At 55.1% G+C, this 14,200-nt stretch overlaps 1 protein-coding gene across 1 annotated transcript; it reads right to left on the bottom strand.

Annotated features, from left to right (window-relative positions):
- Positions 1-3,120: 3,120 nt before the first annotated feature.
- On the bottom strand, positions 3,121-13,765 carry AOC3 (amine oxidase copper containing 3). The gene is made up of 4 exons (XM_054014063.1): positions 11,795-13,765; positions 9,175-9,460; positions 5,695-5,824; positions 3,121-5,407 (listed from the first exon to the last, which is right to left on the bottom strand). Exons 1-4 carry the CDS (start codon positions 13,365-13,367, stop codon positions 5,123-5,125), a joined length of 2,274 nt encoding a protein of 757 aa, XP_053870038.1. The 5' UTR covers positions 13,368-13,765; the 3' UTR covers positions 3,121-5,122.
- Between the last annotated feature and the right edge of the window lie 435 nt (positions 13,766-14,200).

Genomic DNA, 14,200 nt, shown 5'->3' with positions numbered 1-14,200 from the left:
GGGAGCTGAGCCTCCCACAGGCTGCCCCACAGCGCTCTAGCCCTGCGCCGGAGAGCTCAGAAGCGGCGGGGTTGTCACCTGCTGGGAAAGGGGTGAAAGCAGGAGAGCAGAGGTGGCATCCTCACGCTGGGAGCTAAGCCAGCCCCACTTCTCGGTCAGCCGTGAGTCTCCTCCCCCTCCTCCTCGGCTGCTGGGTTCTCCCGCGCCTGGACACCACGCCAGCAGTGCCATGCACAATGGCCGCTTCCGCCTCTGTTAGTGATGTCACGACTGGTTAGTGTGGTGACAGCTGTGATGTCACAAGCAAATAGGGCCTGGAAGAAGCAGCCAGAGTAAGGGAATTTCGAAGGTGGCTGATGACCTGTTCTCAGGCCAACCCCCTCCCTGACCCCAGAGCCCCGGAGAGTGGGGCAGAGGAACACGGAGAGTTCCCTTCATTAAAGGGAAGGCACCACTCTTCCTTGGGCCTGTGCTGCTCTCAGACCCTCTCCCCATCCTGCACCAAGGGCCCCCTCCCCCCAGCCCTGCGGTTGCCGGCAAGAAAAGCCGTCATCACAACAACCCGCAATAGCTGGCACTTAGCTCCCCCGCTCCTGAGTGCAGGGGCCTGTTCCTTTGTGCAGTGCCCAGCACAACTCTCAGCAGTACGCTCCAGCCCCAATGCCGCAGCACGTCCCGCCCCAAGCCAGCTGCTCTGCCTGGCCCTCAGCCTCTGACCCCTCGTGCCAGGACTGTTTGTGCTAGAGAGACAATGAAGCAGCCCACAAGTGTCCTAAGGGAGTGAAACTTTCTCATCACAGACAGAGGGGATCTGAGAACCAAGAGCAGAACCTAGCATTTATTTCCTGTCACTGCGCTGAATGCTGCAAAGAGAATCTTGCAACCCCCGCACAGCAGGCCAGGCCAGGCCAGGCCTTTCCTCCACCTCCCCGCCTTCCAGTGTGTTGCAATGCCCTTGTAATGACAATCAGCGTCTCTGAGCCCCCATCTCCCACAACCAGCCAGCACTGCAGCACCCCTGACAGGCTCCAGAGTCAGAACTGATGGCCAGGGCCTGGGGAGGGGGGGGAGGGAGGAGAAATGAAGGCCAACTTACAGGAGCACGTCTTCCCACTGCCCCCCAGATCATCATGTCCTATTCCTAGCAAACAGGCAGCACAATCCCCATGTGTTAGGAGTTGGAGTCAGGGAGTAAAGTTTAGGCCCGAATCAGAACTTTCCCAGAGTGTTTGGAACTGGGGTTCTGGTTCCAGCCCGTCTCTAGGAAATGGATCACACACAAGTCTGGGTTTGAAAAGCACTTGAGTGCTAGTGTATTAGGCAGGGAATGCCATTTCGAGCACCAGCTCCCTTGACCCAACAGAGACTGCAAATCCCCGAGCCCCCTCAGCAAATGCCTCCTGACCAGCTAGCAGACAGATGCAAAACCAACCCCAAGAGCCTGGAGAAAGGGTTACCAACGTTGTATTTCAAAAATAAGGGACTGTTTTCTTAGCACCCCTGCCCTTTCTCTCCTCTGATATTATTGTTATAATTAATTATTAACAGGACTCACCTCCATTCACTATCACCAGGGGTGTTTCTTGCTGCTTTTTGCAGCACTCAGCAACTCCCAGTCTTGTTGTACCAAGATGAAAAAATAAGGGACTGTTATCAGCCCTTATTGCATGGATCCACCTAGCAAAGGTCTGCTGCCACCCAAGGCCGCCGGGGGGGGACGACAAGTGGGGCAATTTGCCCCAGGCCCCACAGGGGCCCCCATGAGAATATAGTATTTTATAGTATTGCAACTTTTTTTTATGGAAGAGGCTCCCACAATTGCTTTGCCCCGGGTCCCCTGAATCCTCTGGGTGGTCCTGCTGCCACCCTGTTCTGGTGGGGAGAGACCCCTATGTCCCCTTAAGCAACGGGAATGCAGAAATTCAGCTTTTAAACAAACACCCAAAGCCTGAGCGAACAAGACACCCTGTGTCAAACACAGCTTCCTGGTCACTGGGACCCCTTCCCCGGCCAGCCTTGACAGCTGCAGGGTCACACAACCGTCCTGTAAACCCAGACTTGAGGCCTGGCCACAGTTACTCAAACCATCCAGGCTGTTCTCCCACGAGCTGTGCAGTGAAATAACAAGGGGCATTATGGGCAATTCCATGCAAATGAGCATGCCAGCCAATGCCCTACCATCTCCCCAACTCTCCATGGAACTGGCAGTCCCCAAACTGCACCAGCCCTGGAGGCCCATCTTGAACATCCGTCCGCCATCCGCAGTCTGCTGCAACATATCCTGAGCTTTCTGATAGTCTGCCAGGTGCATTCCCGCCTCCTGCCCCGTCCTACACCCTCCTGATGAGTCTCTGCAGAAATCCTTCCGGGTCTGTTTCAGCCCTGCCTCCCTCCAGTGGGAGCACTCATCACCTTCATCCACTGAGCTCAAAGCATTTTACAACACAGAGTCATTCGTGCCCCTTTTACAGCTGAGAAAACCATGGCACCAGGAGGTCAAGTGACATCTCCCAGGTTACACACACTGAATCATAAGCAGAATTGGGAACAGGACCCATATCTTCTGCCTCCCACCCAGTGCCCTGGAACTTCCACCCAACGGTGCCTTCGCTCCCTTACAGCAGTGGTTCACAACCAGGGGTACACCCCCCCCGGGGATACACACAGGTCTTCAAGGGGGTACATCAACTCAACTAGCTATTTGCCTAGTTTTAGCACAGACGACATAACAAGCACTAGCAAAGTCAATACAAACTAAACTATCATCAGCCAATGACTTGTTTATACTGCTCTATATGCTAGCCACTGAAACGTCTAAGTACAATATTTATATTCCAATTGATCTGGTTTATAATTGTACGGTAAAAATGAGAAAGTCAGCCGTTTGTCAGGACTAGTGTGCTGGGACACTTTTGTACTTTTATGTCTGATTTTGTAAGCAAGTAGTTTTTAAGTGAGGTGAAACTTGGGGTACCTAAGACAAATCAGACTCCTGAATGGGGTACAGTCGTCTGGAAAGGTGGAGAGCCCCTGTCTTACAGCAACAGAAAACGGGAGACAAAAGCAGGACATTTCTAAAGCCATTCGCACTTTTAAAAACCAGGCTTTTCCAAATGACACTGCTGTCACTTACCTTTTATTAGGTTCAGTATTAATAGCACATCTTTTCCTGTGTTTTATAACGTGACATATGTGTAACTATTGAATACACCTCAACCCCGATACAACACGAATTCGGATAGAATACGGTAAAGCAGGGCTCCCAGGGGGGCGGGGCTGCGCACTCCGGTGGGTCAAAGCAAGTTCGATATAACGCAGTTTCACCTATAATGCGGTAAGATTTTTTGGCTCCCGAGGACAGCGGTCTATTGAGGTAGAGGTGTAGATGTGAATGTACTAACAGCTGTAATATTTTGACTGACATACATCTAAGCCAATGAGGATTCAGAGCTTGTGGCAATACAGAAATGTTACAGGAAATAAAAATTGGTCTTGAATGCACATCCACCCTGAGCTCCTTGGTAGGCCTGTGAGAAGACGACAGACGCTTGCTAGTGAATGTTTTACTTGAAGCTACGTCAGGTCACGTCTAGTGAGTGTGCAGAGCTTCTGTGTCTAATTTTCTTATATACACTCTTAGATAAACTGCAACTCTGCACCAGGTCACTAGGTATCTGCTGAATCAAAAGGGACCTGGGAAAACTTTAATTAAACATGAGGTATTTCAAACTTTGTCCAATTGAGGGCCCTGCTGACAACACGCCAGGAACCTGACCGATGCACCTACTTGGCATTCAATGGAGCAGACTGCAGCCACCTCTCCTCTTTCATACAGAGGTACAACTTGTTTTGCTGACAGATTCCAGCGTGCACTGCGCCATCTCAATCCCCGTGGCCTTAGAGATGAGACCAGCCATGTGCCGCCCTGCACAATTCTGTGGGCTGCATTATACAGGATTTGCAGCAGCTTCAGTCACCTGCATGTTGAGAAATCCCAGGCTGCCATCTAGCTAGAATCACTTTGCAGAACTGCACTTGAAGGGCCAAATTCTCAAAGGAATTCAGCTCCCACCTACAAAACTTCTGACTGGCCCATTTAAGTGCCTAAATTGGAGCTGAGCTCCTTTGAAAATCCAGCCCGAAATGTACTTAGTGACCAGGGGATCACAGGAAAAAAGGGAGGCGAAATAAGACATGCTGCAGGGGTCTCATCTATTCAGCGCTGGGTAGTGCAAGATTTCTCCTTGTCTGATCTCAGTGCTTTGCCTAGGACTTGCGCATTTTTTTGATTTCAGTCCAGCACCAGAGTACACCAATGATGTTTGATCAGAGAGAGAGCACCCTCTTTCACTGTAAGCAGTGTGACTGTTCAGCTAAATATAAACCCAGGGCCGTCCCTAGCCATTTGGGTGCCCTACATAGCCACCCCGCAGAGGGTGGGGGGGACTGTGTGGGGCCCCAGGCCTCCCCCCCCCACCAGAGTCTGGGAGGCAGGAGCTGTGGGGGGCCACTTTTGGGGGCCCCACAGGCCCAGAGTGGTCCGGGGGATTAGCAGGGGGCTGGGAGCAGCCCGGTCCGCTTCCCTCGTCTTGGCCCCAGCCGTGTCGCTTGAGGGAGGGGGCTTGGGAGAAGGGATCCCCCCACTCACCAGCAGCGGCGGGAAGTGGAGCGCCGCGGCTGGGAGCTGGTGGAGTAGAGCGGGCTGGGGCCAGTGAGTGCGGGGTCGCTGGGCGAAGAGGTGGAATGGGGGCGTGCCCGGAGCAGGGGGAAGGGTAAGAGGCAGGGCAGAGGGAGTTGTCGGGGCCCCACACCCGCCTAGGGACGGCCCTGCCCCTTGCAGGGGGTCCGGCCGAGGGACAGGGCTGGTCACCAGGGCTAGTGCTGTCGCGTATGCAGCACCCAGCTGCCGAAGGCACCATGAAATTTGGGGCAATTTGGTGCCCCACATTCCCTGGTGCCCTAGGCAGCCGCGTATGCTGCGTATGGCTAAGGATGGCCCTGTATAAACCATCTACAGGGATCGGTGAGCCAGGGCTGACGGCTGCGTTCGATGGACACCTGAGCACGTGGCCCAACGAACAGTCGATCACCAGCACGCTTACAAGGCCCTGCAGTCAGCGGCTCAGGGACCTGTCTGGTTCTGGAAGCCGTTGTAGGTGAATGGGGGGAGGGATGGTGAGCACGAGGCGGTCTTTGACAGGCAGGCAATATGGTTCACTTCACACATGCTGGGGTCCTGGTCACTTCTGAAATAGATGCCGTCAGGTGAGTGAACAGAGGGGTCTTCATCGAAATAGTTGTAGGGTCTCAGGAAAAAGCCGACTCCGTTCCCCACAGTCACTGTGTTAGGAATATCCTCAGTATGCGGGATGTGCAGGAAGCCAACAGAAATCCAGGCAACCAGGTCCTGGAAGAGGAAGAGACGCGTCATTGGGCTATTTCAGGAGAACACACCTGGGGCAGACCCTCTGTAAACACCACTGAGCACTGACCATTGGTCCAGCAGACACTTCAACACACACAGGGAATGAGGGAATACCCTGCTGGCTGTGACATGACCTGTTCTAGCCAGCACTGTGTCTGCCCACCCGGGGGTTAGACTCCCCATCTGCTTGCTGTGTGTGTCTGTCTGACTGTCCTGCACACTCCCATGGAAGGCGCTGCAGCCCTCAGTGGAAGGAGAACCCAGCACACCTCATTTACGATGGTCTCATTGTCTATGAAGTCAGCGAAGGCCACGGTGGGCGTCCAGGGGTCGTTCTGGTTGTAGATGCTGGTGCTGGTCGGCTCCTCCTCTTTCCGTTTGGTGACGGCCAGTTTGTACCTAACGAGCAGAGAGAAGAGATTGATTTGCTCTCCCCATGCAGACTGAGCCTGAGTGACAACATCCGTGCTGGGAGCCTGGACTCCTGGGTTCTCTTCCCTGCTGCGTGAGCCTGGGCAAGTCACTTCTCCTCTCTGTCCCTGTTTCCCCAGCGGCAGAATGGCAATAATAATCCCTGCTCCGAGAGCGTGTGACGATTAGAGAGTGGGTGTTTGTTGTGCATTTGTCGGGGCGGCGTGGTAGCGGCACACCCTCTCTGCAAATCAGCAGCGCTCACACAGCCTCTGTCAATGGGGAGCGCCCCGGGAGAGGACCCACCCACACTTGCAAATGCTGACAAGGGGCAGGGGAGAGGATATGAAACGGAAGGGCCATGAAACTATCAGCACCACATGGTCAGACAGATGCGTCCTGTCCCCACACAGGCTGTGTGGTGGAGAGATAGTCTGGGACATGACAGCAAGGGCTGGAGAGATTACCCTAGAGCTCCGGCTACAGGGACCTTGTGAGCCCCCAGTTGCTCCCTCGCAGTGGGCATCATAATACAGTTAAAGGGACACTGCTCAAGATGACAAGACTCAACATGTAGGTGGTGTTAAATAACAATCTAGATTCACATAGAGACAGGGGGGGCCATAATATCTTTTATTGGACCTCACCCACCTTGTCTCCCTAATATCCTGGGACCAACACTGCATACAACAATCGAGATTCACAGCATTTCAGGCCAGAAGGGACCATAAGATAGGGTTACCATATTTTGTGCCTCCAAATGGAGGACACCCCCAGGGACCCCGCCCCCGCCCCCAGCCCCGCCCATGCCCCCGCCCCAACTCCGCCCCCTCCCAAAGTCTCCGCCCCCTCCCCTGCTTCCCGCGAACATTTGAGTCGCGGGAAGCCTGTAGCAGGTAAGGGGCGGTGTGGGGGGAGGAGGCGCGGCCCAGGCTAGCCCCCCCGGCGGCTCCAGCCTGGGTCGGCTCGGGCCCTGGGGTGCCGGCCCCGGCCCACCACCCCTGGCCCGCCCAGCACTGCCGGCCCCGCGGCCCCCCCGGCTCGCGGCCCAGCGGCCCCCCCGGCCCCTCCGGCTCGCGGCCCCGCGGACCCCTCCGGCTCCTGGCCCCGCGGCCCAGCGGCCCCCCCGGCCCAGCGGACCCCACGGCCCCTCCGGCTCGCGGCCCCGCGGCCCCTCCGGCTCGCGGCCCCGCGGACCTCCCGGCCCAGCGGACCCCGCGGCCCAGCGGACCCCCCCGGCTCCTGGCCCCGCGGCCCAGCGGACCCCCCCGGCTCGCGGCCCAGCGGACCCGCCGGCCCAGCGGACCCCCCGGCTCCTGGCCCCGCGGACCTCCCGGCCCAGCGGACCCCCCCGGCTCGCGGCCCAGCGGACCCGCCGGCCCAGCGGACCCCGCGGACCCCCCGGCTTGCGGACCTCGCGGCCCAGCGGACCCCGCGGCCCAGCGGACCCCCCGGCTCCCGGCCCAGCGGACACCCCGGCTCGCAGCCCCGCAGACCCCGCGGACCCCCCGGCCCTCGCGGCCCCGCAGACCCCGCGGACCCCGCGGCTCCCCGCCTGGCCCCGCACCCACCCCGGACCGGCACTGCGACCCCGGCCCGGCACCGCGCGCCCGGCCGGGCTCGGCACCATGCCCCCGGCCCCGCGGCCCCGGCCAAAGAGCCCTCCTGATTTTCCCGGACATGCCCGGCTTTGGGGGATTTCCCCCCGGACGGGGATTTGAGCCCCCAAAAGCCGGACATGTCCGGGAAAATCCGGACGTATGGTAACCCTACCATAAGATCTATCATATCCCTCCTGTATATGATAGGTAGGCCGTTAAATTTCACCCTGTTACTCTTGTATTGAGCCCCAGAACTTCAGAAATGGACCCAGGCCTGATCTGAAGACATCACGAGACAGAGAACCAACACTTACCCTGGGACTTCATTCTAATGGCTAATCGCCCTCACTGCAGAAAACTGGGGCCTAATTTCTGATTTGAATTTGTCTGGCTCCAGTTTCTAGTCAATGAACGACTGTGGAGAGAAGCAATTCTGCCCCTTTTCTCTTGCATTTTAAAGGCCAAGAACATTTATTTTAATTGTTTAACCTGTCCCCTGTAGGGCAGGAAGCTCCAGCCCCCAGCCCAGGGCTATGGCATGACCCTTTCTGATTTCCCTCTCCAAACAGAGCAAGGACAAAGTTAACAAAGAGCCATGGCCCAGGGGAAAGAGAATTGGGGTTTGAAATACTTTGGGGTTTGTGTCATCAGCAAAATAGCGTGGAGCATCTCTGGGGCTGAGCCCACGGTGAGTTCCCCTCCTCCCCCCAGACAGGGGCCCCCCATCTCTGGGGCTGAGCCCACGGTGAGTTCCCCTCCTTCCCCCAGACAGGGGCCCCCCATCTCTGGGGCTGAGCCCACGGTGAGTTCCCCTCCTTCCCCCAGACAGGGGCCCCCCATCTCTGGGGCTGAGCCCACAGTGAGTCCCCCCCCCCCTCAGACAGGGGCCCCTATCTCTGGGGCTGAGCCCACGGTGAGTCCCCCCCTCAGACAGGGGCCCCCATCTCTGGGGCTGAGCCCACGGTGACCATGGGAGCTGTGCCTGGATGCTTTTAAAATCTATTTTTATCTTCACTCACAGCTCCCCAGACTCCAGCAGCTGGGCAGGAGGAGCGAGCGCCTCCGTACTCCCGGCCACTTTCCCTCCACTTTGTCCCAGCCCTGGATGCTATTTCAGTGCAGGGATTTTACATCATTTCCCCTGTGTGTGGGGGGGGGGCTCGCTAGCAGTGATGGGGCCCCCAGAGCCTGAGCAATGGCAGAGAGGGAAAGCGCATCTGCAGAGCTTGCACCAGGTCAGTTTCTGCTTTGGATCCATCTCTCCGGGTCTCACATCCCTGCTGCCCCAGAGTGACCCCAGCAGGACAGGGTGGGAGAGCCGGGGTCAGAGGCATAACCCAGCCGGTATATCAATCCGAACACAGCATTACTGCTGCTCCCAAGCAAGGCTGGATGGAAACAGGCCAGCATTGAATTCCCTCCTTGATCTTGGCATCAGACTGGAGAGTCCATCCAAGCCAGTGTCCCGTTTCTGAAAGGTTCCACCATTTCAGAGGAAGGTGCAAGGAACCCCATAGGGGGACTTGTGGAATAACTGGTTCCCGTAGTGCCAGGCAAGCAGTGCTTGGCTCAGGCCCTGAAGCAGGAGGCTGTTGGCCCATTGCTGTACCATTGGGGGCTGCTCCCCACAGCCCCGGTTTTGCAGCCACTGGTCCCAGCATGGCACCAACCCAGAGAGGGATGGCAATTCTTTAAGCGCAAGCAGGAATTGCTTAATTTCTAAATGTAAACACTTACCTCCCCCAGCTGATGGACCGCTCCATGGAACTGGCTTCTGGCAGATGGTCCCCAGCAAAGCTGACTATCTGGATCCTGTAGCCACGCTGGTGGCCCCACCTATTTTCAGCATTGGTGGTGAAGTGGATGTATCTGGGAATCTTGGAGTGAAGTGGGAACACGGCCTTGTCCTCAGTGCCCAGGACTTTCCTGGTGAGCCGTGGCCTCTGTATCTGGTGCTCTGGACTCCAAGGAGCCTGCACGGTATCGAATGTCATGTCATGAGCCACCAGAGAATTCTTTGTTCCTACAAGGCAAAGAGAAAACCTCTGAGAAATTGCACCCTTGACCTCCTGGGGTTCCTGACAGGTTGTAAGAGTCGGGCCTTGGCTCATTCCAAGCTGCAGGCTACAGAGGCAGGCCCTGCAGCTCACTCAGGAGGACGAAGAACTGTGTGAAAGCTCTTGAACAGAACCAATCTATTGCAGAGGAAACACCATGCCCTCCAAAAGGAGCAGCTGACAATACTACAGAACAAGGAACTTCCTACTCACTTAGCATGTTGGGACATGAAAAATTCTAGCGTTCTCTGCGGGATCGACTCATCAGAGTGAGGATCCCCAGCCCACCCTGCTGTGCACCCGAACTACTTGTGTCCTCTTGGAAACTCCTCCTTGCTCCACTGCTTTCCATTCTTCAGCCATGTGGGAAATGGGGAAAGGTCATTTCCCCCCATAACTCCTGGGAAAAAGGGTGTTCTCCTCTCTCAACACTTAGAGCTGGCATGGGGAACTGAGATTTATTGCACAGGGCTTACTATACAGTGCATGTGTTTCAAAATCACCTGCTATATTTCTATGATGTCTCTTCAGGCAGCTCCACCACTAAACGATGTATCTGCCACCCTCTGTCTGTGACAGGAGTATAGAGGTAGTTCTTTAATAGGTGCATCTTTTTTCATAGGTATCACCAGTCCATATTTAGATCGTTCAGCCATCTAACTCCTTGAGGGTAGCAAGATGTCCTCTAATTGTGCAACCTTCAATAGTCTGTCGTCCAGTCTTCTAAGAGGTGCTGGTCCCATGGGACTCATGACCTGGGTGGATTAGGGGCAAGGCCCAGCCCATCTTTGTTGAGAGGACTAATGTTTAATTTTAGTTATAAAATACCTTGTGCTTGGCTCAAGAGAGTTTAAAAGTCCAGAAGGGGGAAGAAAATGAACAGCTGAATATAGCGAGGAGCTAGAGCTCTGCGCCTGCAGCTCTCCAGGAGGACGCCAAGTGCTTTCAGCCAACGCAACACAAGTTAGAAGCATTATAGCATCACAAGAGAGTCTTGCTGGCTGATGATGCCAAGAGGGCAGAAACGGTCCCCAAAAGCTTCCAACAGCTGCTGCCTTTTCACAAGTTAACTCTTCCGTGGGTGTGAAACTAGTCACAGGAGTCACATGACACAGGGGTATTTGCCGTTGAACCCTTCCTGCCCCAGGTCATGCCATGGCAGTCAGGAAGGAACTGAAGTTTCAGCTTCTTGCCAGCTGTCCTGCGTGTCTGACACTCCTTGTGGCGGCTGTCCCATGTGTGCTGAGAATGCCTCTGGGACGGGACTTGCTCAGTGGATGCTCCACTGCTCAGGCTCACACCTATTGGGATGCTGATAATCACCACCTAGTGGTTAATTGGACGCTTTACTGGTATGTGGCTAAGGTATGGTTGGTATTTTGTCACGTGACACTGTTCATGCAGAAAGTCACTAGCAAGAGTAATCTGTTTTCCATGCTATATCCTAGTCTAATAGCTGGGTTTGATTCCTGCAAGCATCCCCTTTGGGGCTAAGTAGGTCTGTTACATAAAGTGGCCTCTTACCTGTGCAGAATGAATGCATGCCCCCACAGGTGGATTGGAGTGAATTCGTCCTAGCTTCTTATTCCCACGGGCAGTTAAGTTATACTCTTCCATGTTCAATGCTGAATCCTTTCTTCTCCCCCCATGGAGGCGGTTGCATCCAAGATCTATGGCATGCAGTCAGCAAAGTTTGTGTCTACAGTTCCTAAACCTGCCAAATTTGATGTTTTTCCTATGGAAGTTGATCCAGAAAGTTTTCTCATTTAATCTGGCTGCTCCACTTTATCCGCTGCTCTGGTGAGTTTCTGTGCCACTTTTAGTTACACTGGTCTCCGGCTCGCTTCATGGGGAGGGGACCTGCCAGCTCCCGGAATGGCAACCTATAGAATGCAGAGCTTATATCTGGTGGCCCCAATTCTTGCTGCATTCCTGCCCCTTTACATCATTTCAGAACAGGGCAGATCCCAGAGCAAGCCAGGGCTGGTGTAATGACACCCCGACACACTCAGCTCCTGGCAGGGGAGTGAGCCAGGGGGTGGGGAAGGATGCGGCTGCCTCATCCCTTTGGGTTGCAGCTGTTCTGGGCTGTGGGAATCTGCCTTCAATTAGGTTCTAATTTACACTGGGGGATGGGCAGGCCCTGGCCAAGCCCAGAACGCAGAAGCCCCCTTTGCGCCACCTTGGGCTGCTCTTCCCAGAATGTGGTTCCCCATAGCTACAAAGAGCATCGCAGTGCTGGGTGTCCTTCACAATGCACAGGCACGAGAGAGAGAGAAAACACATGCAAAGAGACCTACCTCCAACATCCAAGTCCACTTTATAATTGATGAGATGGTTGTGCATTGTCCCTAGGGTGTGTTCCCCAACCCGATTGCCATGTTCGGTGCCTGTGCCATAGCGAAAGGACGAGCTAATATAGCCAGTGGCGTGGATTTTTACTTCAATAGCTCCGTTCTGGTAGAAGATGAAGTCCCAGACGTAGTCATAGTTTATGAGAGTTGAAATGGCCCTAAGAACAAGGGCATATTTAGTCAGCCCGCCATAGTACAGGGACTGCAAGTTGGAGTAATGGCGCCTCAGTGGGACTGAAGTGTCCTGCTCGAAAATACATAAGGAGTTTTTATTAACTTTAGGGGTCTCTGATTCAGCTAGATAGTGTCTATCCACATAGGTGGCTGTGTAGGGGCAATCAACACCTCTGACCAGCTCAAAAGCAAACTTGCCGATGCCAAAGCTCCCATCCATATATCTAGTCACCATCCCGCCGGGACAATTAGAGCCGTAGACAGCAAGGGCTTCTTGGAGACTCAGCTCATAGACAATCCTCTCTCCATTGAACTTGATGTCAAAGAGACGTGGTCCTGTGTTCACATCCATCCCAAAGGCGAAACTCCAGGACTGGAAGATGACGTGATTGTTTTGGATGCTGTAGCGGGGCTCACAGGCCTCATATTGCAAAGGGCCTGGTGCCATGTGGGCTGCTCTGGGCCTCATGGAGCCAAATTCCTCGTCAGGTCGGACTTTCTTAACTTTTACATCTTCCACGCGGCCTTGTATGAACTCGGTCTCCAGCTGCTCCATGTCTCCATAGTACTGGCCATTATAGAACACTTGGCTTATCCTCCACTGGGAGACGTTCAGGCTGCTGTGATTAACCAGCACCTCCAGCCCCACTGGGTGCAGATAGTAGCCGCTGCCATGCACGTTCTGGAACAGAACAAACCAGGTGGCACGATCTCCTGACTGGAACCCCCGAGGAACTGTGGTGAGGGTAGCAAAATTGGTCTCATCATAATCACAGCACTCTCTGAGCAAGCTGGGTGCTTTGGCGAACTCCTGGTAGACAAAGCGGTCAATATCCTTGTATTCCTTCTCAGTCACCGGTCTGCGGTGATACGGCAGCTTCCCTCCGTACTTCCGCACTGTGACATCCCTGTGAGTCGTCGGCTTGGGCAGGGGACCCACCACGTACTCCGTGACATTCGGATCTGGTTGGTTTCCAAAATACACCACAGCCAGCGCCTGCCGTAGGGGTCGCCTGCCCCCACGATCCAAGAACCCCAGCACCTCTGCCTTGGTGGGGAGCTGCACATCAATGTAATAAATGCAGTTATCAGAAGGGTTTGCTTGAGAGGCATCTACCAATGGCACCCCAAGGTTTTCCTGAAGATACATCACCACTTGCTTCATTTCTTCCGGCGTCAGATCAGCGAAGACCAGGCTCTGATCACTGTGCTTTCCCCCCTGGCTGCTCAGGGGCTGCGGCTCACAGCTGGCTGGTTTCACTCCTCTCGTCAGCAACACACAAACCAAAGCGAAGATCGTGGCTAGCGCCAGGACTAGGAGGATGAGGACAGTTCTCAGGTTCATGTTGCTGCCGCTGCAGAGCTGGCTCCTGAAGCCTCACAGAATGGGGGCGCCTGCTGCAGTCAGTTTGCTGCTGGACGCGTTATTCCAGGAGAGCTGGGTCTGTTTGTGGGGAGGTGCAGGGCTAGAGGAGGGAGATGTGGTGGGAAGACGCTTGAGGTTTGCCATCAACCATAAAAGGCTTCTTCTCCGTCTCCAGACCATTCACAGGCTCCGCTTCTTAAGCGGCGCTTTAGGTCTCCACACAGCACTCACTTCCTGGCCAGCTCTTCGGGAGGCGGGTTACAGAGGCTGCTCCCAGCTCCATGGTCCTTGGGGCTTTGGAGTGGTTTTAGAAAACACAAGCATAGACTCCAAACAACAGGGAAAGCAAAATGCTCTGGACAACAAAGCAGAGACGTTGCAGACGAGAGATGGTCTGCTAGGGGCTTCTTGCCAGATGCTGTAACCCAATCCCTCCCTGGCTACAGTCCACTTCTCTGCTGCCGTGTCCCAGACGTCCCCCCTTCGGGCTTCCCACGATTCCCCTGCATGGTGATTTACTTGGTTACATCCCAAGAGCTGTTGTTTGGGCTGATCAGTCTGGATTTGTCTCTCACACCTGCTTTGCTGACTCCTTCATTCAGTGTTTGACGGCTCTGGTGCTGGGTCCCCAAAGCTATTCCCTATTCCAGCCTCTCAACACAGCAGGGAGTTCCCCCACTGGGTGTGTGGCACCCTACTGTGCGAAAAGCCCTCTTGGAATGAACTCCTCACTGGTGGTACAACCCAGCGGGAAGAAGACTGGGCCCATGGGGGCTAGGGACTCTGTCTTTGCTCGTTTGTTTGTCAAGCAC

This window comes from Malaclemys terrapin, chromosome 25 (assembly GCF_027887155.1).
Source record: "Malaclemys terrapin pileata isolate rMalTer1 chromosome 25, rMalTer1.hap1, whole genome shotgun sequence".
NCBI lineage: Eukaryota > Metazoa > Chordata > Testudines > Emydidae > Malaclemys > Malaclemys terrapin.
Note: the sequence above shows the minus strand (reverse complement) of the source record. Positions and strands in the feature narration are given on the sequence as shown.

Coding starts and splice junctions, on each gene's coding strand:
- AOC3 (XM_054014063.1), bottom strand. CDS start 13,367: ATGAACCTGAGAACTGTCCTCATCCTCCTAGTCCTGGCGCTAGCCACG. Junction 9,461..11,794: donor AGTGGACTTGGATGTTGGAG/GTAGGTCTCTTT, acceptor TTTGCCTTGTAG/GAACAAAGAATTCTCTGGTG. Junction 5,825..9,174: donor CGGTCCATCAGCTGGGGGAG/GTAAGTGTTTAC, acceptor TCTGCTCGTTAG/GTACAAACTGGCCGTCACCA.